Raw genomic sequence first — 24573 nt, 5'->3', positions numbered from 1 at the left:
AGTAGTGTGGAAAATCAGTTTTGTACTTTATTTCTCTAAGGGAATAACAGTAAAATTTTACCTTGTGTTATTAGAGAAGAGTTATAGGCAATGATCCAGCTGCAGGTAACCCTATATTCAGGAGCTTCACTTCATTAAACTTGTTTAACAGGTTTCTATTCCTCCAGTTAAAGCTTGCTAAGTGTATAAAGACTTAGCTCTTAAAGTGACACAAGTCAAGGTTGTTGAGCCTAAACCTTCACATAACCCTGCCAGTTGTCTCACACTGTAAAGCCTTATCTTAAAAATCTGCAGCAATGTTTTCATTATGATTATTTAAAAAAAAAAAAAAAAACACAACCTTTGCTACAGGGCAAAAAACAAAATGTCTGACTTACTCCAAGGCCCAATGTGACAAATAGAGCATGTGTGGGCTCATGATAGGTGTTAGGGCACATCCACAGATTTGTCTACAATGGATGTACAGTGAGCCAGGGAAACATGAGTGTTTTCTGTTTCACACACTTACCACAAAGGTTTGACACATAAAATTGGCTGATATGAGTTCCATAATTTTGCACAACTAATGACAATACAATACATGCCTTTTTAAGCCTAAAAATAATCTTAACTGTGTCCCTTTGAGTAAGGGGTAATCAATGGAGTTACTTCCGGTAAACATTGGTATAACAGCTGAATCTGACTCTATATTAAAATAATACTTACTTAAGAGACAAACACTTCACAAGAAGTCTCTGACCAAAATGTTCTTTGGGTACTTCTGGGACACAAAGCCGTTCAATAGGCTCCTCCTGGAATTTGTCACAGAAACAGTCATTTACACACGGGTCATTGCTGCACTCCAATCGTATCATTAAAAAGCTAATCCAGGTTCAGATTTTTTTCTTCTAAAACATAAGTAACAATTTAATCCTCAAGATTTAACTACATGTTGCATTCACTGTGACTATAAATAAGAGCTAAGGGATTTAATTTAGGGTATCTACATAATAGGGGACTGGAGATCTATAAAGAAAAAAGGTCTTTGGAAAGTAATATCCTTGGCTAGTTCACATGCTCAAAACATATGCTACTTCAGGCAAATTGGAATACAGTTTTATGGAAATTAAATTGAGATGATCTTATTTCCTTAGTACTTTACATCCATGGTAATTTGACTTTGTCCTACATTCCACTTATTCCCTGTTTTCTTTCTAGACTAGTTCACTCCACGTTCACTCAAAATACCTCATCTGGTGCTGGATGCAATGCAAAAAGCTCCTTGTGTCTGTTTGACTTCCTCTGGTCATCATTTTGATGGTCAATTTCCTCATTTGGAGTTCGGTCAAGTAGGTTTGGAAGAAGAGCATCAGGAAGGGAGTTCTTCAGATCAAAAATACTGCATGCCCAGCTGCCCCGTGGAGTATCATCTATTGACATTGAACGCCTTTTAAGGTCATCCTGAGATTTAACAAATTAAATGTAATTAATAATGCAATAGGGAAGGAGTCGTATTTTTAAAACATGGCTATCAAGTAGCTTTTACGTGGCAGGGTTTTAAGGCACATTACTTGTTCATCCTGGTAACTGCTGCCATCTGGAGCCTCATCCGACTCGAAGATCTGTTTCGGGAGCCCTTTTTGCCTCTCTTTCTGTTTGTCTAATGTGTTGGGATTAAATCCGGTTCCCAGTTTGTGATATCTATTCAAAACAGAATATTTAACGTAATTTTTATCCTTCTCAACCCCATCCCCTAATAAGCATAATTGAGCATATACAGTACTATCACAGCACCATTTTAAATTATAAATCACTCCCAGAAATATTTGTTGTCATCCTTAGCAGTAAGCTTGTAATGATGTGGTGGTGTTGTGCGGAAGACCCAGGTTTATTTCCCATTCTCAGTCACTTCTTGCTCTGCATTGGACTGGGAATGATTCATGTCACTCCACAGCAATATGACTCCATTAACATACAAACAGTACTGACTAGCTTTGAAAGGAAATCCTATGTAGGCCCAAATAACCTGGGTGGAAAATATGGTGATTGTAAAGCTGGACCTAAAGGTGGAGTGGGTTAAACTGGCTAAAAGTGTGGGGATGAACAGCCTTTGGGGTTCTATCGGGGACACAGATAACCAGGCTAGGGAAAACATGGATATCTTGAAAGCTATGGGCCAAATTCAGGTCTGACCCTATGAAGTGCTGAGTAATATGCTATGTGACCTCAAATTCCAATGAAATTTGAATAATACAGGCCCTGGTACTATTACGATTTATCAGTCAGCTACACAGTGTTTTATCTGGATTATCTGAATGTGCAAAGCAAAGACTCAAAAGTATTACATTTCAATCACTGCTTAGCTGATAAAAGTAAAATTTGTTTTAATCATAGCTTCATGAAATGCTTTCTAGGATAGCTGCCTCCAGGGTAGGGTAGCAAATTATTGCAAAGATCAGCATTAAGAAAACCTATTGTTTTCTCAGATAATTAGAGAAAATGGGTTTACTGTTTCCAGCACAATTAGAGCACTCACTCAAGATAACCATGTGCCCACTAAATGCGCTGGGCACAGAGAACTGCAAACAAAGATATTGGAATAAGGGATTTCTCCCCAGTTATGTTCCACAGGATCAGAGGGGAGACATGTCAAAAGCCTCTTTTTATAGCATCCTTCTAATCTAGATAAGAAGGGCTGGATTTAGCTCCAACCAAAGTTAGTCAATGCCACTCTAACCACTGACATGAAGGGACTGCTTACGAGCAGGTCTACTACTGCCTCTCTTCATGTACAGCAAGCTGCCACTGCAGCAGTCACAACCCTGACAACCCATAGAGCAAGCAGCCATACTTTGGGATTTAAACTCTGTCCTTCCCAATTAAGCAGTCAGATTCTTCTGCTTCACACACAACCCTGCAGTCCTTATTCAGGCAAGACACCCACTGTCTCCCACCAGTGTTTCATCTGCACTGTAGGGACTGCATTGAGGGGTCAATCTGCAAGATTCCTATCAGTTCCTGGAGGTGCAGAGCACCCTCAACTGCTAAGGGGAACTGGGTGCACTCAGCACTTCCAGAAGCTGCTCCACACTTGTAGGATTAGGCCCTTAATGTGGGCAGCTGGCCACCTTCCAAGGCCCCACCACCACTTTGCTCTGGCTATAGGTCATACCCTCTGCAGGGGATGGGGGACACGGTGGGGGAGGGAATAGGTTACCTCCAGCAGTTGGTGGCTAGAATGCATCAGCTGGACCACAATCCGGGAGGGTAATTTTGTCTGTGCTACTGCTGGTCTCAAAGGGCTCAGTCATGCCTCTAGCAAGACTGAGTTGTGCCGAGGAGGGGGAGGAGGCCCACCACTTCCATGGCAGAGGTTGGAGACGTTATGCCTTTGAAAGATACACTGTCTCTTGGGCACTCGGCATGCTAATCTGTACAGGGAGCGCGTTCCTCAGGGCAGCCACCTTGGTCCACAGGGTGGGAGTGAGAGCCAAGCCTCATCCTCACCCCAAACAGACACACCTAATTTTGTCCTACTAACCTCCAGTGGCTATGTCTATTCAGCACACTCAGTGTTGGGAGTCAGACTTGCTTGCTCCCTGCATGAGTGGGGTAGTACTCATTTACACTCATTGCACTCTTTACCTCTCTGGTGCACCCACATGGAAAGGGCATCATTTAGACAAGCGCATTTGGAAACAATGAAAACCTTTGTTAAATGTAGTGATGCATGTCTGCTGGCTATGTGGGTTATGCTGCCGGAGACTAGACTATTTGCTTACAAACACTGTGAGTTAATAATATTGATTTGCATAAATCAATCAACTTATGCACAGGCTCTAAACCGTTAAGTCAGAGCATTATGTAAATGTTGGTAGAGGTTAAATATTACTGAGCATTTTTAAAGTAATGTACACCTGCAAAACCTCTTTGAGCACACATGATTATTACTTTAGACACCTTTACTACGGAGATGCTCACCCACCAAAAGTGTACACTAAACCTTCCCGAACCTATTTTCTTTTTGTAAGAAACTGATGCCGAGAGAGTGAGAGAGAGAGAGAGATTTCACCTACATGTTTATATTCCCTAATTTTTTCCTTCCGTCCAATACCTAAAGGAAGTTATCACTGATGATAATGGCCTAAATTTCCAAAAGTGACTAATGAATTTCTGGTGCTTCAGATTCTGGGCATGGAACATCAGATACCTTAGAAGGACCTGATTTTCAGAACATGTTGAGCATCCACTTCACTTGGTTAAGGAAGCCAAATATGGAGAGGCACCCAAAATCCTAGTCACTTTTGAAATGTAGGTCTGTAGTTATTATCCAGTTTGCTCATACCAGAATCCACCTTGAAAGATCAAGACCTTAAATCAAAATGATAAATATCACATTGTAACTTACTTTCTGTTCACAATTGCCCAATCTTCTGTGTAACTTCTTACACAATCCCTCACATGAGGGTCCATTTCACTGTAAAAGAATAAGATAATCTCTTCAAATCACAAAAACTTGATTTTTCTAATGACACATTGACTTTTCACTTCATAATATATTAAAATACAACCTTTTTCATACATATGGAAGTAGTTATTACAAAAGAAAAATTTGGCGCCCACCTCGCAAACACTTATACCCCAAGCAGCTCCTTTGAACTCAATGGGGTCCATTTCCATATGAAAAGATACATGTGTTTACATGTGTTTGCAGGTCAGGCCTGCAGTTTTCTGCACCTTACCTCTCTTCAGGTACAGCTGACACAAGAGTCCTACATTCTCGAGGACTATACACAACTTCAATATCATCTGGAGGAAATTCAAGCAAGTCCCTCAAAGGACCAGAATCCATTGTAAGCGGATGAGTAATAAGGTAATCTTCCAAATCCACTGGATCCACAGCTTCCGTAAGTGGAACCTAAGAGAAGCCAAGCCATGGGAGAGTTTTTAATGAGAAAAATCAAAAGCAAGTCTTATTTTCTACTGCACTTTTAATATATGGAGATATACCTATCTCATAGAATGGGAAGGGACCCTGAAAAGTCATGGAGTCCAGCCCTGTGCCTTCACTAGCAGGACTGAGTACTGATTTTGCCCCAGATCCCTAAATACCTGCCCCAAGAATGGAACTCACAACCCTGAGTTTAGCAGGCCAATGATCAAATCACTGAGCTATCCCTCCCCCAGATTGACCTTTCAACTAAAACAGCAGCTTGGCCTATTGCCAGATTGCAGTTAGTCTTAACCAACATACAGCATGAAGCTAATTTTCACACCTCCTGGTATGTATATTATGCTAATCATTATAGTATCACTGACATTGCTTCTACCACATTTTCAGTAAGAGCTGGAAATTCATTAGTTTAACTCAGAAGTAAATCTCACATTTTATTACTGGTGGTCTGTCACTTCCTCTTTGATTACCCACAAATCTGGACTAACCACCAAAGGTCACTCTTTGTCTCAAGAGACACACAGAACTCATTTACCCTGGGGAATGCAAATACAGTTGCTAAATCAGTATAAACTGTGAAGAGAACACCCCCATAAAAGCTAACACTGTCTCCATGTAAATGTCTTCTCTCGGGAATGCAAAACATAATCTACTCTTCCTCCTCAAAGAGTCCCAGGGATTTATACTGAAGAATAAATTGGATTTGTTTGCTATGCACTAAATCCTGTAGTCTTTTCCCCAGCTCCCCGAAGGAGTTTTACTTGTGTAAGGTCTGTAGAACTTGCCCCAACCACAGCAACATAAATGGCAGATTCCAACACGTGGCTTGACAGCATGCGATCTCCAAAATTAATAGTGTTCCATACCCCTACATGATCAGATAGTGTAGGCCCAAAAACGTGCCTGACCTGAAAATTGTTATAACCTATAACTCCACACTGTGAGGAGTCATTCATTTTAATACAGAGTACGTTCCCAAACGGAAAAGTCATTCTCAAACGGAAAAGTCTCCAAAATGAAAGCTACCTGCCTCTGTTGGTCTATTCTGCACTATATCCTGTTCTGTATAGGTTCTTACACCACACTTATCATCATAGTATCTGAGTGCCTTCCAGCAGTGCACACCAACTAGTTTTTTTTAATGCATATGCAAACTCCACTTTGCTAAGGGTTTTTGCGGGGACATAAGCTGGACCCACTGTCAACACCCACAGAGTATGCCTACACTGCAATGTAAGCCCAGGCTCAGACTCAGGCTTGAGCCTAAACCCCTCTTCTATCTTGGACTCAGGCTCAGACCCAGGGTCCTAGAACCACATAAGGATGGAGGGTTTCAGCTCAAGTCAAACTGGGACCCAGGGCTCAAGCACTATTGCTTTGCAATGTAGACACCCTCCCCCAGACTCAGGTCCTGGGAGTCCACCAAAAGTATCCCACAATCCCATAGGCCAACTTCCTCTGTCCTCAAGAATCACCAAGCGACTTAACGGAAATGGAAGCAAGCCCCCTTGCTGTAGTGCAGCCACTCAGCAAGTCAGTGTTTAATTCTTCCTTTTTTTTTCTAACCGCTGAGCTGCAAACACACCTTTGGAGAACCTTCTGTGTTTGCAATGGAGACTGACCAGAAGCAGTCCTCCGCAAAGCACCCTGCTTCATGGTTGCGGATGCACAGCCAGATTGTGGTTAATCTCAGGTGCGAGGCCAACAAAACAGTGGACAGCAGTAAGAGTACCAGGAATGACCACGCATACCAGCCAATAGCAAAGAAGCTGGCAGTGTTGGGAATTTACTGGACTGGTAACCCGTATAGGGAACAAATTAAGCAGCTCAGGACCATGTACCAGAAAACCAGGGACCAGAACTGCACCACGGGCAACTCACAGGCATCATGCCCATTTTATGAGGCATTTGACCAGGTGCTGGGCAGTACACTAAGCACAGAGCCAACGGTGCTGCGTGATGACCTGGTTAGCAAGGATGGCGATCTGCTGGCCCCAGAATCCAGCATGGGAACTGATGGGAGCCAGCACCAGGTGCCGAATGAAGTTGGTGAAGTGACTCTGCTGCTGACACCAGTCCCAGAGGAAGCTTTGCCACAGGAGCAGCTGCAGCATATCCCAGGGCTGTACTCTGAGCCCCTTTTTGACGCTCTCCTCCGCGCGCCTCCCCTCACTCCCCCCCAAGGAACAGCCCACTGTGGAACTGGCATCAGAAACAGAAGCTGCCCCCGAGCCTGGTATGTTTATTAATACAGAAACGGGAGGGATTTCCATTCTATGAACCAATGCAAAAGTTATTACAAGCCCCGGCTAGCAACATATATCTGCTGATGATGGATTAATGCCAGTGTCTTGGTGTCCCCCCAGCCTACCCGTCCACTTCCACCATGTGGAATTCAAAATGGCAACTGGAAAATGCAAACCATAAAAAAAGCCTTGAAAAGTGAATTTTTACTGGAAAGGCACAGATCTTTCCTGTTTGTTAAAAATAATAGCCTCACGTTGCCATGCCTGTAAGGACGCTACTCTGTAACCACTCAGCGGCGTAGCTGTAACGTGCCGCCTGAAAACAGTGAACTGAGGGAGCCACGGACTGTGGAAATGTGTTCCATTTACAAATCTGTTTTGCAATTTTCAGGAAAATAAAAAGCAGCTGTGATTTTTAATTTACCATTGTCTCTGCACTTCTTTCACTGTGATGAACGCGGCTGTGTCCAGGGAGCTTCTGTGGCCTGAAGCAGCCCTCTCACAATATGCTGAAGTTCAGTTTTCAACAGTAACATTTCACGTCCTTGAAATTCCACAAGGATTTTTTCTGCACTGACACTAACTCTGTGTGTCTTGTCCTATTCCAAGGCCCTTTTCCCTCTACAGCCTGCAGCACCTTCACAGCTCCCCCACACTGCAGCAGAAGCCTGGGCCAATGCACCTTTACAGACCATTCCAGGAGGAAGCATTTTCATAATGAACTTGTGGTTGAAGTTCTGGACAGGGCCAACAAGCAGGCCCAGTACCAAAGACAGAGGGACTGACAGCGAGAGGAAAGGCATGGGCAAGAGAAGAGGGGAAAGGCTCTGGCTGGCCGCGCAGCTTGAGGACAGGGTTTCGGCGTGGGAGCAGGCACTTCCTGGAACAGGAATGGCAGCTAAGGGAGGATGCCAGAGCTCAGCAGAAAGAACTACTGGAGCAGCTGCTATCACTAATGGTCAAAAGAGCACTGGCTCCTGTTGCACCTACACCACAGCCCGAGTCCCCTGCACGGTACCCTGGGATGCAGTCCAGGAAAACCTTGGACAACTCCATGCCTGGGTGGTCCACGCAGTCAGACCTCATGAGCAGCTGGGCAGGCCAACTGTGTCCCATGCAGTCTTCCATACTGACCTCCTCCCCTTGGATGCCTCCACTCTCCTCCCCTGGTGCAAAGCAGACAGCAAACATGGAAGGAATGGAAAGGAGAATGGGGGCCAGGGACATGAAACAGTAGTGGCTCTGTCTTATAGATGGGTTGCATTTGTTCATGCACTTTTTTTGAGGTTCTGTTGTTTTGGTGTGGAAATGGCAGCTGGTCTGTCTGGCAAGGGGTTAATGTTGTACTTTTCTAATAATTGTTTATAAAGTGTATTGCTATTACTGCATCACCTCTTACAATGTGAATTTCAGATAATAAAGGTGAACACATGATCAGGGACAATTGGGAATTTGCATACAAACACTGTTTCTCAGTACAATTAGTTACATCAATCCATACATCAATCACTTCCTTACATCAATTCATACTGTGAATCAGCCTTCCTTTAACCCCCATTTGATAAATGGTCAGGTCATTAATAAGTATATTACATGGCAATCAACCCCCCAGGCTCTGAAACCCCTCTCAAGCAATCAACCCCTGTCCCCCACAAGCACATTCATAAAAGCTACTATTCCCCCCTCTTCCACTGGCCCATGCAAGTCCCTAATGAAGCAACACAAAGCATCTCTAACTTCTATTGCCCGGGTGCATCCAGCTCCAGCTGTGGTAGGACAACTTTGTGGCTGAGTGTACTGGTTCTGCCACCACTTTACCCACAGCTGATCTTCCAGCACCAAACCGGTGGCAACAGACCTGTAGCAATCAGGAGTAGCCAGCTTCCAGATAGCTATAGCAACTCGTTTCTGGGGCGGCATGGCTGCCCTCAGACACACGTCTTTATGCTGGAGGGTTGGGGCAAGCTGCTCACAGAGCTCCAGAAGTGTAGTTTTCTTCATGCAAAAGCTCTGGAACCACTGCTGGTCATCCCAGATCTGCAAGAGGATGTTGTCCCCTAGACCATGCTTATGGTCTACGTAAGCACTGGTTTATGTAGGGGGCATCAGCAGATATACCAAGTGTATCTGTTTAACACTTGTGCAAGTGGCTACATGTGGCATAGCTGTATGTAGTATGCTATTTGGATAATTAGGAATTCTTCCATGGACTGTATATAGCTGTACAGAAGGGCCGAGCTATTAAATAACTAACTAACTTGGTATGTATATAATGCTGTGCATCCAAACACCTCAAAGCACTTCATGAAGGGTTAATAAGTATTATTTTCTCCTTTTTACACACTGGGAAATTGAGGCACAAAAAGGTTAAATAACTGGGCCATGGTCAAGAATGAGTCAGTGACACAGCTGGGAATAGAACTGAGGTTTCCTGATTCTCAGTCCAGAACCCTATCCACTGTACAATCCTGGTTCCCCTAGGCACTACTAAAATAAGCCTATGTGCAGGAAGGACAAAGATTTTAAAACCTTTATAGGGTTATAGGTAAAGTCTATAACCCTATAACAAAGGTTATTAGAGTTTCTGGTTGTTCTCGGGGGTAGCATAACAGGGGTAAAGTTAAGGTTGTTTGAATGATCATTTTATATAAACACACACACACACACACAAACAAACATTTGGGTTTAAAATGTGCTATCCTTCCTTCTGCCCTCCACCTGCACACTGGCAGTTTCAAACTTCATATACTCTAAGATGAAGGGATGGTGAAGGGGGGAGGGATAGCTCAGTGGTTTGAGCATTGGCCTCCTAAACCCATGGTTGTAAATTCAATCCTTGAGGGGGCCATTTAGGAATCTGGGGCAAAAATCTGTCTGGGGATTGGTCCTGCTTTGAGCAGGGGGTTGGACTAGATGACCTCCTGAGGACCCTTCCAACCCTGATATTCTAAGGTGCACTGTCCCAGAGCACCTAACATTTGAACCAAAAGTTCTACCATTAAGTTACATGTGTGCACAGCTTGACAGAGCAGCTCTCATTTCCTCCCCATTTTTCTAAATTCCTCTCCCTCAAAAATAGTAGCAGGGAAAAACACATCACTGAACAGTTGTGGCTGGAGACTGGCCACACTGCACAATATATATCAGTACCATGCAGAATAACTCAAAATATGTGATATATGTAAGGATTTAGTTATGGTTGTAGGGGAGATGCATAATTTGAATTTCCTGACTTCTATGCATATAAAATCTCAACCACTGTACTCCAGTAATGTAGGTTTCTTATATTTAATAGAAGAAAAAAAACTACTACCCACATGATTGAAGGACTTCATCCTGAAAAGCGCCAAAGGACCTGCTGGACACCTGCCAATACTACTGCACTCAGTGGGAACTGTGGGTGCTCCACATGTCTCCGGACTAAGCACAAGGTTAGGCTTAACAGTTTTTCCACTATGCCTCTTCAGATGCCTTATACCGTGAAGATGTAAATAAACATAAAAGTCAAACCCAGAAGCCTAGTATTAGTCAAACCATCTGTGCAGCCAAAAATACTGTCTAGCACCTGAGTAAACAGGCCAAACATAAATTCATGGTTATAAAGAGGAACTAGTTCATGTTAGACTACTGGCAGATACACGGAAAGTGCATTGTTTTAAGCTTTAGCTATTTGTGGGGTAAAAGGTGAAGAAAGAGGAGGGAGAAGTAGAGATGAGCAAACTCATCTATACAAAATAAGCACCAAGCAAATCCCACCAGAAGTTTAACTGAACCAGGACAGACTCTTTTATGAAGTTCTTAAAAGTTCACATAACTTTTCTTTTGCACTGTTTTTCCACTGTTACACACCTCTGCAGTCTTGGTTCTGGCCAGGAACAGGAACAATGCACAAGTGGCTGTTCTCATGGTATTTCCAATTTGACCCTGAGCAGAAGCACCACACACCCAATGAACTTGTTTCTCCTAAGATTTCTGGACCACATATGTAGACCCAAGTAGTCTGGATAGTTCAGATAAGCTCTGGATGAGCATCTCAAATTTTGGTCACTTATCCAACCCAAACCTCTAAACCTTATCATTTTAGGCCACACCACTCCCACTGAGATGAAGAACCTGTTTTATTGGTCCAATATTTGAGGCTACAGAGCTGGTTCAGTTTCAGATGACCCTGAGGAAAATTGTGATGCAACCAAGAGATGACTACCGATGGCTTATCAGGACATTATTATACTTTGTTTATGACTCATCAACTCCACAGATCATCTTGGTCTACAGCTGAAGTGAGGACAAATTACAAGAACACTGTGGTAAAAATCCCATGCCTCATCACATAGCCACATGTTTTGAAATCTTACACTGCAGTCACTCAAGAAGCAAAGGAAAAAGCCATGAAGTCCAAATCAGTGGACCTGTTTCAAGCCATTAGACAGTTTGATAAATTCTCAATGTCCCCATCTGGAAAGAGAGTTGAGTATTATTCACTCCAAGACAGCAAGAAATTTTTATTGTACTTTATGGATAAGATCGTTCTAATTCAGTCTGAACTTTGGTTTCTGTGGGAACACAGCCAGTGTCTTCTCTATTTAAGTTTTGGTCAGCTCCTCTCACCGAGGATCCAAAGGTGCTAGCAGATCTTTGGACAAACACCTGCATGTTCAACCTCTCTCCTTCCTGGCTGGTAAAGTCTAATGGAGAAATAATAGGCTAAAGAGATGTCAACAATTCTCTTTAGGTGGGCACAGTGCCAGCTTCTAGTAAAGAAGCGGTTAGTAGGCCTTTCCTCAAGAAGCCACATCTGGATATTGATAATCTTGCCAACAACAACCTTGGAGGTAAAATCCAGGCCTCACTGAAGTCAATGGCAAAATTTCCATTAGTGGTCTCTAATCTTCCTTTATCTTTTTTAGAGACGGTGGTGTCGACACAACTCTGGGTGTCCCCGCACGTCTCAGATTTCTTTCACCCAGGTCAGTGCAAGTGCCAGAGTTCAGTAAAACTAGCAATAGAGAAGAACCAAGTAAGCATCCACATTGTTCCTTTGAGACCGATCAGCTGCCTTTGATACCACTGACTATGTTGTCTTGCATAGATGATCAAAATTGTACTTGAGTGTCTCCGTTCCTTTTTTCTGAAAGGACTCAGAAAGTAGTGTTAGGTGACTGCTCATCTGGCCCAAGGATTCTCACATACCTTGTCATCCCCACCTCTTCAATGTGTACATGAGGCTGTTGCGGTGCTATGGATTTCCAGTATTCAGTTGACACTTTACATCTCTGGTCTATCAGACCCAGTTGGTGAAGTTAATCAATTTACCACACTGTCTTGCTGGGACTGAGTCTTAGATGAGGTCAAACTGTCTGAAACTCAATCCAGACTGAGATTATGCTGGTAAAATGCAGGAACCAACCAGAAGAAATGGCAGAGTTGACAACAGTTCCCTCCACTGGGGCAGGCTGCCACTGCTTTGTTGCTCCAGCTTGGAATCTGGGGGTCCTGTTGTTGGGTCCAAGTAGCTGCAGTGGCCTGAGGGTCCTTCTGTATGTCCAGCCAGCGATGGGGCCAAGAATTTTTCTTGGCATTTACACTTGGCCAGAAGGTTGCAAAGTGTTCCTTCTGATGTGAACCTTGGCCATGAAATGAATGGCATTACAGCAGAGATGGAGACAGCCCATGAAGGGCAGCCTTATTCAGCATGTGACCCAGTACTCATTGAAGTCAATGGAATACCTTCCATTGATATTGACTTCAATGGCCACTGGATCAGAATACTGATGTCTCAAAATATGTACAGTGATGCCTGCCCTGAGATCCACCTACAATAGTTCACCCCATGTCTCAAGAGACCTCCAATGTTCCAGCTTGGTTTGCTTGACCCATATTTAAAGCATATCAATTTTTGCTGATCCCTGGGATAGTTGCTCAAGACATACTTCGTTCCATTTTGATCCCTAAAGTCAGATTCTGCCATCCTTACTCACAGCAAGCAGTACCTTACTCTGCAAGTAACCCCACTGAAATTAATATGGATAAAATGCTACTCATGGACTAAGGTGCTACTTAGTGTGAGTAAAGGTGATATAACCTGGCCCCTAGATAAGAGGCTGTACATCAAGTACAACATATAGACCAGTGATCCCCAACCTTTTTGTGGCCAGTAGCACGTTCATGTTTTCAGAAGAGTGTGGCGGGCGCCAACAATTTTTCAAGGCTTATTTTGTATTTGTACATTAAATAATACGAAAAACATCATATTTAATATTCTTCCCACTCTGGGTTGAAATAATACGTACGTTGTCTCTTATTTGAACCACTCATTTTAGAGCAAAATGTTAAAAAAATAACAAATTGCAAAGCACAAGAAAACAGCAGTATCAGTGCAGGAAGAATACTCACATACAGGGCTGGCTCCAGGCACCAGTGGAGCAAGCAGGTGCCTGTGTCAGCACATGCTATGGGGCAGCATTCGGTCCATTCTGCAGAGGCGGAGCGGGTTTTTTTTTGTTTGTTTGTTTTTTGGGTTGGTTTTTTTGGTGGCAGTTCTGGGCAGTGCAGGGAGAAGCCTGAGAGAAGCTGCGCAGCCTGCAACCCCGGAGTACTCTGTCCCCAGCAGGCAGGGGGCCCTGGCATCTCTCCCCTGCTGGGCAGTAGGCGGGCCTCGCACCTGCCGGGGACAGAGAACACCGGCACCTGCAGCCCTGGAGTTCTCTGTGCCCAGTAGGTGCGGGGCCGCGGCTTCTCTCCGGCTAAGCCGCGGCCCCGTGCCTGCTGGAGACAGAGAGCACCGGCACCCGCAGCCCTGGAGTTCTCTGGCCCCGGCAACCACAGGGCCGCGGCTTCTTTCCCCTGCTGAGCACTAGGCAGGCGCACATAAATGCCCCGGTGGGCGCCATGGTGCCCGCGGGCACCACGTTGGAGACCACTGATATAGATAAACTGCAGCTCCTACCATGCAGGCAATACAAAAGAAATCACTCGGAGCTGGCTCTTTTCCAGGGCTGGGCCAGTAAAATCTTTATCTTCCTGAATCAAGCACATCACTTGTAACGAAATACTGTGCATATATTTTTAATCTGCCCATACACACACACCACTTGCCTGCTTAACTAAGATACCAGTTTGATTGATTGGGTTTATATAAACTATTACCCATTACATTGGTGTATTTGTGCCACTGAAGTTCAGGCTGTCAGCACCTGCATTATAAAACCCTATTTCAAAGGTTTATAACTCTACCGCAACAGAGACAGTCAAGCTTCTTTCCTTAAAGCTCCATTATTCTTCACTGTTATATTCCCTTAAAAACTTGAAAATAAAATTTTGTTTCCTATTGACTTTGTCCTTCTCTACATGGCAAACATAGTATTTTACTCTAGTTTAGTGCTCTTCCAGCCAAAACATGGCCCCTTCCTGTTTGTTTCCCTCTCTGTGCATCTGTAGTATCATTGGTTATGATACAAATGTGTGCACAGCTCTGGATATAAGAGGACATATCCTCAGCTTGAGTAAATGGGCACAGCTCCATTAAGGCCAATTCAGTGCTCCCATTTACTCTAGCTAAGGATCTGACTCATGATTTATACCAGGGGTCTCAGACACGAGTTATTTCCTGCGGCCTGCCATAGGCGCCAACTCCACCAGCAGCCAAGCTCCCCTCACCCCCGCCTCCTCTGAGCTCGCCGCGTCACCGCTCCTCCACCTACCTACAACATGATGGGGGCTAATTTAGCTACAACGAGTCAGGAAAAAGATCTTGGAGTTATCGTGGATAGTTCTCTGAAGATGTCCATGCAGTGTGCAGAGGCGGTCAAAAAAGCAAACAGGATGTTAGGAATCATTAAAAAGGGGATAGAGAATAAGACTGAGAATATATTATTGCCCTTATATAAATCCATGGTACGCCCGCATCTCGAATACTGTGTACAGATGTGGTCTCCTCACCTCAAAAAAGATATTCTAGCACTAGAAAAGGTTCAGAAAAGAGCAACTAAAATGATTAGGGGTTTAGAGAAGGTCCCATATGAGGAAAGATTAAAGAGGCTAGGACTCTTCAGTTTGGAAAAGAGAAGACTAAGGGGGGACATGATAGAGGTATATAAAATCATGAGTGATGTTGAGAAAGTGGATAAGGAAAAGTTATTTACTTATTCACATAATACAAGAACTAGGGGTCACCAAATGAAATTAATAGGCAGCAGGTTTAAAACAAATAAAAGGAAGTTCTTCTTCACGCAGCGCACAGTCAACTTGTGGAACTCCTTACCTGAGGAGGTTGTGAAGGCTAGGACTATAACAATGTTTAAAAGGGGACTGGATAAATTCATGGTGGCTAAGTCCATAAATGGCTATTAGCCAGGATGGGTAAGAATGGTGTCCCTAGCCTCTGTTCGTCAGAGGATGGAGATGGATGGCAGGAGAGAGATCATTTGATCATTGCCTGTTAGGTTCACTCCCTCAGGGGCACCTGGCATTGGCCACTGTCGGTAGACAGATACTGGGCTAGATGGACCTTTGGTCTGACCCGGTACGGCCTTTCTTATGTTCTTATGTTCTTATGTTCTCCCAGCACTTTTTGCCATCATACAGCTTGGGACTTTCCAGGAGAGAGAGGGGAGGAGCGGGGATGCGGCGCGCTCAGGGGAGGAGGCAGAGAAGAGGCGGGGCTGGGATTTGGGGAAGGGGTTGGAATGGGGGCGGGGAAGGCGGGGGCTCATGGACTAGACAAGCAGTCTGAGGTATGAAGTTCAGCATGTATGATTCTTTCCTGTGAGTAGTTGGGAAGAATGTTTGTTAAAAGTGGCAACATATTTTGTATGAATAGTTACTTTTAAAAGTTCCTGCCATTACAGCTATGTTGATAGACCAGGGGTGGGCAAACTTTTTGGACCGAGGACCATATCTGGGTGGGGAAATTGTATGCGGGGCAGGGAGTTGGGGTGCAGGAGGGGGTGCGGTGTGCAGGAAGGGGCTCAGGGCAATGGATTGGGGCAGAGGAGGTGTGGGGAGCATATGAGGGGGCTCAGGGAAGGGGGTTGGGGTGCAGGAGGGGTGCGGAGTAGAGGAGGGGGCTCAGGGCAGGGGGGCAGGAGGGGTGCAGACTGCGGGAGGGAGCTCAGGGCAGGGGTTAGGGTCCACAGGGTGCAGCAGGGAGCTCAGGGCAGGGGTTTGGGGTACAGGGTGCAGCAGGGGGCTGGGGTGCAGGAGGGGGCTAAGGGCAGGGAGTTGAGGTGCAGGAGGGGTGCAAGGTGCGGGCAGGGAGTTGGGGGGCAGGGTGCAGGAGGGGTTCAGGCTCCAGGGTGGCAGCTGCACGCACTGGGGCCAGGGCAGGCTCCCTGCATGCCTGCCCTGTCCCCAGCCCCTGGTACCTCTCCCGAAGCTCCCATTGGTTCTGGTTCCCCGTTCCTGGCCAATGGGAGCTGCGGGGGGGTGGTGCCTGAAGGCAAGGGCAATGCTCGAAGCCCTCTGCCCCCCTGCCCAGGGGCCGCAGGGTCCTGGTGCCGTCCGCTTCTCAGAGCCCACAGTGCCACGAGGGGGCAATCCTGCAGGCCAGATCCAAAGCCCTGATGGGCCGGATCCAGCACGCGGATCGTAGTTTGCACACCCCTGTGATAGACTGTTAGTGCAGATCATCATTAGTGTTACTGACCACATAAGGAGAATAGTTACAGGTGTTTGTATTTTATTAAAACCCCTCTTCGCATTAGTTTTAATAAACTTAATACATTGACTTTTAATAGCATACTATATTACTCTTTTTCATTTTTGACTACCCTTTTGTATCGTTGTATGAAAAGGTTTCAGTGATGCAGCCCTTGGGCCAATGTACTAGTCCTCATGTGGCCCTCATGGTGATTTGAGTTTGAGATCCCTGATTTATACGATGATTTCCTAATGGTGGGATAGTTGCACATTGGGTTACATTTTGCACTGACTTATGATCCATGCAACCTCACTGGTGTAAATCCACAAGGTAGGTCAAAGAGAATTTGGCCTGCTGTGTCTGGGTGCTGGTTCTTTTGCCTGAATTTCATGGTACACATAGCCGTGTCAGCGTGGACAGCCAAGGCCAATCCATGACTTTGCATTTCTTAGTGAGATGAATCATTGCTCGTCCCTTTTATTGCTTTTTGGGGGGGCAGGGGACTTATTCCCCCCACCCACAAACACACACTTGTTTCCATAGGGGGATGAAAGATGCACAAGGGGAAAGACAAGCCCAAAGAATGTCAGCACCCCATCTTACTCAAGCCCACTGGAAGCTCCTTGATGAGAAATGTGGAGACTTTTGCGGGGGGGAGTGTACCTGGGTGCAGGGAAAGCAGACCTGGGAAGTGGCCACTCCACACAGAATAATTTCCTTCCAGACATGCATAAATCCTGGCAGAATATCCCACTGCTTACCACAGCCTTTCCCTCCTGCTTTTCCCAATGCTGTGTCTTCTATCCTCTTTCTTTGAAAAGGCACAGATGTGACCAGGAAGCCAGTGATAGCATAGTGCTACCACCTGTCTGTGTCTGGAGGGTGGGATACTCAAAGTAGCATGAATGGACTGTGCAGGTGCCCAGATACCAAGATTATGGGCACTTAAAATAAACAGGATACCATCCCTTAGACTCACTTTTTTTCACAGTGCTCACAAGAAATGACAAAAGTATAATTAGTTAAACAACAAAACATTCCCACTGAGCCATGCTAATGCGCTCCTACCTAAATATTGACTCAAGTAACCTTCCTTCTTCCCCACTCCATCCCCTCACTTTAGTTTGTTACCCTCTCCGTGTATGTCTGTCTACACTACAGCTTGTGTGGGCGTAACTTATGTCACTCCGCGGGATGTGAATAAATCCCCGCCCCCACCCCCGCAGGGAACGACATAAGTTACAACAACATAAGCACTGGTGTGGACAGTGCTATGTCGGTGAGAGAGCCTCTCCTGCTGATACAGCTACCGCCTCTCACTCGTGGGGGCTGGAATAATTAAGCCAATGGGAGAGTTTAGAGCAACTTCTACTGCAGCAGTGCCATTACAAGCCCCAACTGAGACTGGGGAAGCATTGCCCTAGGTACTATACAAATAATCTCTGCCCTCTAAACAGATAAGACAGACAAAGGGAGCATTATCATCTCCATCTGACAGATGGGAAACTGCGGCACAGAGAGGCCAAGTGATTTGCCCAAGGTCACAAAGGGACTTTGTGGGAAAGCTAGGAATTAAACAGTCTCCTGAGTCCAAGTTCAAGACTATCCTTCCTCTCTCTAAAATGAGCTGAAAGACTATGAAAGGCAGGAACCATGCTTTTGTATTTGATTGTGAAGAGTCCAGTAGTATTTTGGGCACTGTAAAAACATTGATGGGTAAGACAGGAGGACACATCCACTGTCTCCTGTGTAGGAGGGAAAACCCTCCTCCGGAAGGGATGACACTGCAAAAACATGGGAAGTTAAATCTTGCGGAGACTTTGCCTCTGCTGTGGGGCAGGATCCTGGTTAGTGTTTTTATTTGGAGGGTAGGAGCTATTTAGAATCAGGATGATATTCTCCGCCAACTCTGAAGTAATTCAAATGTTCATCTTAAACAACTTCAGTATCTCTTTAAATATGAAACCATTTATAACACTTTAACATTACGGCACAACCTGGCAAGCCTTGAAACCTCATTAACATTTAGTAGTTCCTTTGGTGTTCTCTTTCCAATCGCAGAAATGTAGGGCTGGAAGGGACCTCAGGAGGTACATCTAGTTTAGTGGCTCTCAACCTTTCTGGGCTCAGGACCCGTTTGTAAATGTTTATGGTGGGCTGCAACCCAGTAAATACTCTGGGGGTGGAGGCCTGGGGTGGTTTTGGTCAGGTCCTGCCCCACCAAGGGGGCTGGATCCTGCCCAGCACTCATCCCACAATCGCGGCTCCTGCAGCTCCTGTGCTGTGGGGCTGGCTCTCCACTCCGGGTGTGGCTACCTCGGGGGTTGCAGCGCCACTCAGATCTGGCCCCGCCTCCTCGACTGGACCATTCTGAGAGTGGAGCTGTGGCCTGACTCACGGGCTTGCAGTGCCACTCGCTCAAATCTGGCCTACCCGGACTCCCATCATCACGACGGCTGGGCCAAACCTGAGTGGCACTGGGACCCCAGGGGTTGCAGTGCCTGGAGCAGGGAGGGGAGCCCAGCCAGCCCCACGGGACAGGAGCCGCAGGAGCTGCCACGTGACCCTTTGAAACATTCCGGTGACCCAATTTTGGGTCCTGACCCATGGGCAGAAAAACCCTTCTCTCATTCATCCCCCACACGAGTATACCTAGGCTACCTCTGACAAGTGTTTGTCCAACCTGGTCTCAAAAATCACCAATGCTGGGGATTCCACAGCCTCCTCGGGTAACTTGTTCCAGTACTTTTTTAACTTTCCTTAGAATTAGAAAGCTTTTCCTAATATCTAACCTAAATCTCCTTTGCTGCAAATTAAGCCAATTAGTTCTTGACCAACCCTTGGTGTACATGGAGAACAATCCCTGTAGCTCTCCACAGCAAGCGGTCACCTCCACCTGCTTGGCCCATCATTCAGTGAAGCCACTGACCAGTTTCTATTCTGTCAAAATGCCATACCATGAAAATGACACTGAAGTCACAGAGACTGATTCGTACCACCAGTAAATGAAATTGATAGGAGACTGATTACATGGCACAAACCATGGTAGTCAGAAATGCTGGGAAATAAAATACAGAAAAAACAAATCTGTACGTGACAAAATGAGGTTTTGGTTTACAATCACTAATTTGCTGAACAGTAACAGTGGATTTTTTACCTCCTAAACCTGAATTGAGCAGTGTTCACTTTAAGGGCCTAATCTTGCTCCCATTAATTCTAGAGGTGCACGATTAAACCCTCAGGTACTAATAAGTAATTTTTTACATTTTGTTTTATAGATACGAGGACAGGGCAGACCTCAATAACCATTTCTGCATCACTATTAATAAAATTATTATAGATTATTCTTAAAGTTGGTTATTACAAATTTGCCCTTACCGTCACTGAATTTTAAGAGATACTTACACTTCTTGTCATAAACACAATGCTTGGAGAACACAATAGTTCACAAGCTTATTTTTTAGTTGCTTAATTAAATGTTCAAGCTATTTAAGAAAATTCCTAGAAAATCTCTGCTTTCTGTCAACTAGTGACAGGGACCAAGTACCAAACAGGATGACATCTCCTTAGTCTTAAATCCATATTTATTACCTCTAAGTGTGTTTACAAAGATTCTGGGATGCAGCTTTATAACTTCTATTTTGTTTTAACATTCTATACTATTAAAACAACAAGGAGTCTGTTAGTTAAAGACTAACAGATTTATTTGGGCATAAGCTTTCATGGGTTTTTTACCCACAAAAGCTTATGCCCAAATAAATCTGTTAGTCTTTAAGGTGCCACCAGACTCCTCGTTTTTGTGGATACAGACTAACACAGCTACCCCCCATACTATTCTATACTATTTTATTTTATACTATGTTTTGAAAGATGTCGATAAGTGTTATTGTGATTTGTGCTTTACATAGAATATCTAGTAGGTATCTTTAATTGTAAATTGTAAATGTACTACAAATGGTAGGTCATAAAGCTTGACCAAATGGTTCCTAAAGGCAATTAACCAACACTTGTGTCTTCACAAAGAACAGGACCCTGCCCCCATCTCCAATTTACCCAAAACATCAGTGTAGTATAGACATGATCTTTATCTCAAAAAAAAAAAAATCTTGAGGTTTATGTTTTAGAAAGTAACCTGGTTGTGTAAAATAACGCAAGTCTATTCCTTATTCAGAATATTCCAAAGAGGAGCAATGCTTAGGATATGTTGTCAGAGCTATAAACTAATAAACTCGGCCTCTTTACCCATTCTCCTTGCAAAGAGAAAAACCTTTGGTTTTTAAACTCACACAAATAGAAATATCCTTGCTGAAACTGATATCCTTGCTGAAAGTGATTTCTTTCTAAAGTCTTCATTCTTTAAACATTGAGACCATTTATGGTTAGGAAATGTTTTACAGATATTTAAAGATGAAAACCATTGTTGTTCTTCAAATACTTAAGATATACTCTTTTGAGATGCATATTTGCAAATACTATACGAAGGCTTGCATTTAGATAAAAGTAACTGCCTGATACCATTGTTAAGTAAAAAACAGTAAGATATTTTATGTGCAAATCTAGCAAGGTCATTTGATGTTATAACTGGTTACTAATGTAAACAGCCATTTGAGTATAGAAATATTTATATTAATTGGGGAATTAGTTATCTGGCAATGCTTAAGCCACCCCTCACCAAACTCAGCAAGATATGAGTCACCTCTCCAAGGATTCGTAAGATGAAAGAAAATACCTTCTTTCTTGACCATTTAATATTAAAGACTCCCTTTAAAATCATTTAATTTAAAAAAACTATTTTAAGAGCTGAAAGACTTTGATATAGAAAATAGGAGTGTTTTGACTTATTTGAAACAGAATTTTAATTACTACTATACCCTGAATCAACTAAAGGGATCTCTCAAAAAATGAACTTAAAAAAAAAAAGAGAGAGTTTAAACTACAGCAGAACCCCATTTATCCGAGCCTCCATTATCCAGCTCTCTGTATTAACCGAATGGGGGCTGACAGCCCCGCTACCTGGGGCTGAAACTCTGCCCAGTCTCCAGATTATCCAAATTTTTAATTATCCGATTTGGCCCTGGTCCCAATTAGATCAGATAAATGGGGTTCCATTGTATCTTTAAAGATGTTCTGAGAATTCCCTGCCACAAAGCCAGGAGCAGTATAACCCCAGAACTGAAGAATTAAAACCCTGCTGCATACGCATTAGCAGGCTGCATATTCATGAGCTGAAGATGCTACCAGAACCACCCCATGAAGGTGTTGAGCCAATGAAAGGTGAGAGCGACTGATATCTGAATCCAGACAAGCCCCTGAAAAGATATCTTCCACCTTCAGTGAGACTGTGGAAAGAGAACAATATAAATTCCTCTGACTTAAGACACTCCAAAACACTTATACATTCCCACACTTACTCTTATTACACTCTTACAGACATGCTTCTTTATGCTTTCAGTGCCCATCGCTAACGCAAACAGCAGCAGTGACAAGACAACTATCAAGAAGGAACAAACCTCAAGCCCAGCACTGCTTCTGTAACATGATGACATCACTCGGACTACAGGATTATTGATATAATGGAACATACAAAAGCCCTCCCAAGGGAAAAGATTTAACTTGTTCTTGTAATAAAGTTAATGGGACACTGGAATGCTCTAGTAATTTCAGGTACTAACAGCTTAGTCTGTTAAACATCAGCTTGTTTATACTATGTATTCCTGGAGAGGAGACATTATTAACTATAGTAAACAAAGCAAAATGTGGGATTTGATTTTAAGATTCTTAATATTAATTACTATGCCTTTCTTGAATGGCTTCTTTTAAATGAGTTATAAACTAAGTTTTCCATGATTAGGGTGACCAGATGTCCCGATTTTATAAGGACAGTCACGATTTCTGGAGCTTTTTTCACATAGGCACCTATTACCCCCCACACCCTGTCCTGATTTTTCTCACTTGCTATCTGGTCACCCTATCCATGATAAACCAAACCTCATTGACCAACCCTTAAATGAAATTCCTTTGCCCATCTACATGCTGCTTTGGTTCTCTCTGATGTACTAAAACAGGACTCATTACTGATTTGGGGAATAATGAACTTTGGTTTACATTTACCTAGGGAAGAGTATCACCACCAGAGAGGACCCCCTCAAAGTATAATCTCTGTTGAAAGTTCTCCACAGAGAAACAGAGGAGATGGTCATCGAAGTAATGCAGTGGTGGCTGGTGAACCTTGAGGTAAGTGGGACACAGCAGGAAAATTAAATAAAGCCTGGTCCCCTGGTTAATATATCTCGGCCCTGGAGTCACTGCGGTTGCACTGGGGCATGTGAAAGCTGGTCCCTGCAGTCTGGGTGTAAACTGTAGATTGCTCTAAAGTATTGCGCTCTATCTGCCCCACGTAGACCCTGCTGATGTGCTCTAAAAGGTATCTAGAACATGTGAAAGTAGTCCTATATGAAACGGAACTATGTCAATGCAAAGTATGTATCTTTTAGAGCCCATCAGCAGGATCTATATGGGGTAGTCAGAGCTCAACACTTTAGAGTGCTTGACAGTCACTGCAGTCTGTGGCTTGGACAGCGAATCCACCACCCCAAACCCCACTGAAAATCGCAGCAGCTTTGCCTCCTGATTAACCTTGGCTGCAGTCTGTGCATAAGCCACAGGCGCAGTGGAGAAGAATGCCCTGCTACTATATATACCGGTATAATATAATATAGTGAATACAGAAAATCTATAGCAGGCTGCTACAGATTTGCTGTATTCAAAATTGGTATGTAATCTCTTTCATAGACTCTTTCCTTCACACACAAATGTGTGGGTTTGTGTACTTTGGTGTGCGCCAACACCCTCCATACATGACCTGCTACTGTTGATTGTCTGTGTTCTGTTTGGCTTTATTTTAAATAATTGTAGTTTTAATAAAATAGTCAGAGTTAATAATTGTGATTATTTTGCTTGTCTTTAATCCTGGTGTCCCTAAGGCCAGGCAAAAAACCTCATGTGACTAAAATAGTGGAAGTCACATCCCTGAATTGGCATTAAGAAACGAAGACTTGGTTTCTACCATTTCTTGTTTCTCTAGATTATATATTTTTAGTGTTTAGGGGATAAAATTACGTGGCACTCAATACCTTAAACACTCTTTCTACTCCACGGGGCAGGCCGACGGGAAGAGGAGGGTATTATAATTTTTTCCCTAGCCATATTTTCCATTCTTTGGCAAACATTATCTTTTTCCTCTTCTTCTGAATGAAGTTAAAATTAACATGGGTTCTTTTGTATAACTACAATATCATCTTATGTGATAATTACATCTTAGCTTTGCAGCCACAGAGGCTGATCTCAATGCCTATTACATCCATGGAAAGGCTCCACTTGGCATTGGCTCAAGCTCATAGATCTGAAAGTATTTTTCAAAGGGAGGAAGTATCATTAGCCTCATTTTACATGGGGAAACTGAAGCACAGAGAAGAGACATGTTAAGGTCAATGTCACAGTGGGAATAGAACCCAAGCCTCCCTACTCCCAAATCCATTGGCTTACTCCTTGGACCACACTACCTGCTAACATTAAACCCAATCATGCAATAAAATGTCTTTGCACACCAACATAACAGGCAATGTCAGTGCAGTTTCAGTTGTGGAACAGTGTCTTCCTTCTGCAAAACAAGCTGAATGACAAAATATTTTGCAGATCCCACAAAATGTTACTTTTTAAATTAAAATACATATTTACAGTCCAGACTATTTCCTTCC

At 43.8% G+C, this 24573-nt stretch overlaps 1 protein-coding gene across 4 annotated transcripts in view; it reads right to left on the bottom strand.

Annotated features, from left to right (window-relative positions):
- Positions 1-24573, bottom strand: part of DOCK7 (dedicator of cytokinesis 7) — a 142344-nt gene that overhangs the window by 101899 nt on the left and 15872 nt on the right. For all 4 annotated transcript variants that reach the window (XM_039484526.1, XM_039484527.1, XM_039484528.1 and 1 more), the window contains exons 3-7: positions 4722-4897; positions 4388-4456; positions 1551-1680; positions 1228-1440; positions 706-791 (exon numbers count right to left, since the gene is read on the bottom strand). In XM_039484526.1, coding sequence (XP_039340460.1) covers positions 706-791; positions 1228-1440; positions 1551-1680; positions 4388-4456; positions 4722-4897 — 674 coding nt within the window. The remainder of the gene's footprint in view (positions 1-705; positions 792-1227; positions 1441-1550; positions 1681-4387; positions 4457-4721; positions 4898-24573) is intronic.

The sequence above is a fragment of the Mauremys reevesii genome, linkage group 8 (assembly GCF_016161935.1).
Source record: "Mauremys reevesii isolate NIE-2019 linkage group 8, ASM1616193v1, whole genome shotgun sequence".
Taxonomy (NCBI): Eukaryota; Metazoa; Chordata; order Testudines; family Geoemydidae; genus Mauremys; species Mauremys reevesii.
Note: the sequence above shows the minus strand (reverse complement) of the source record. Positions and strands in the feature narration are given on the sequence as shown.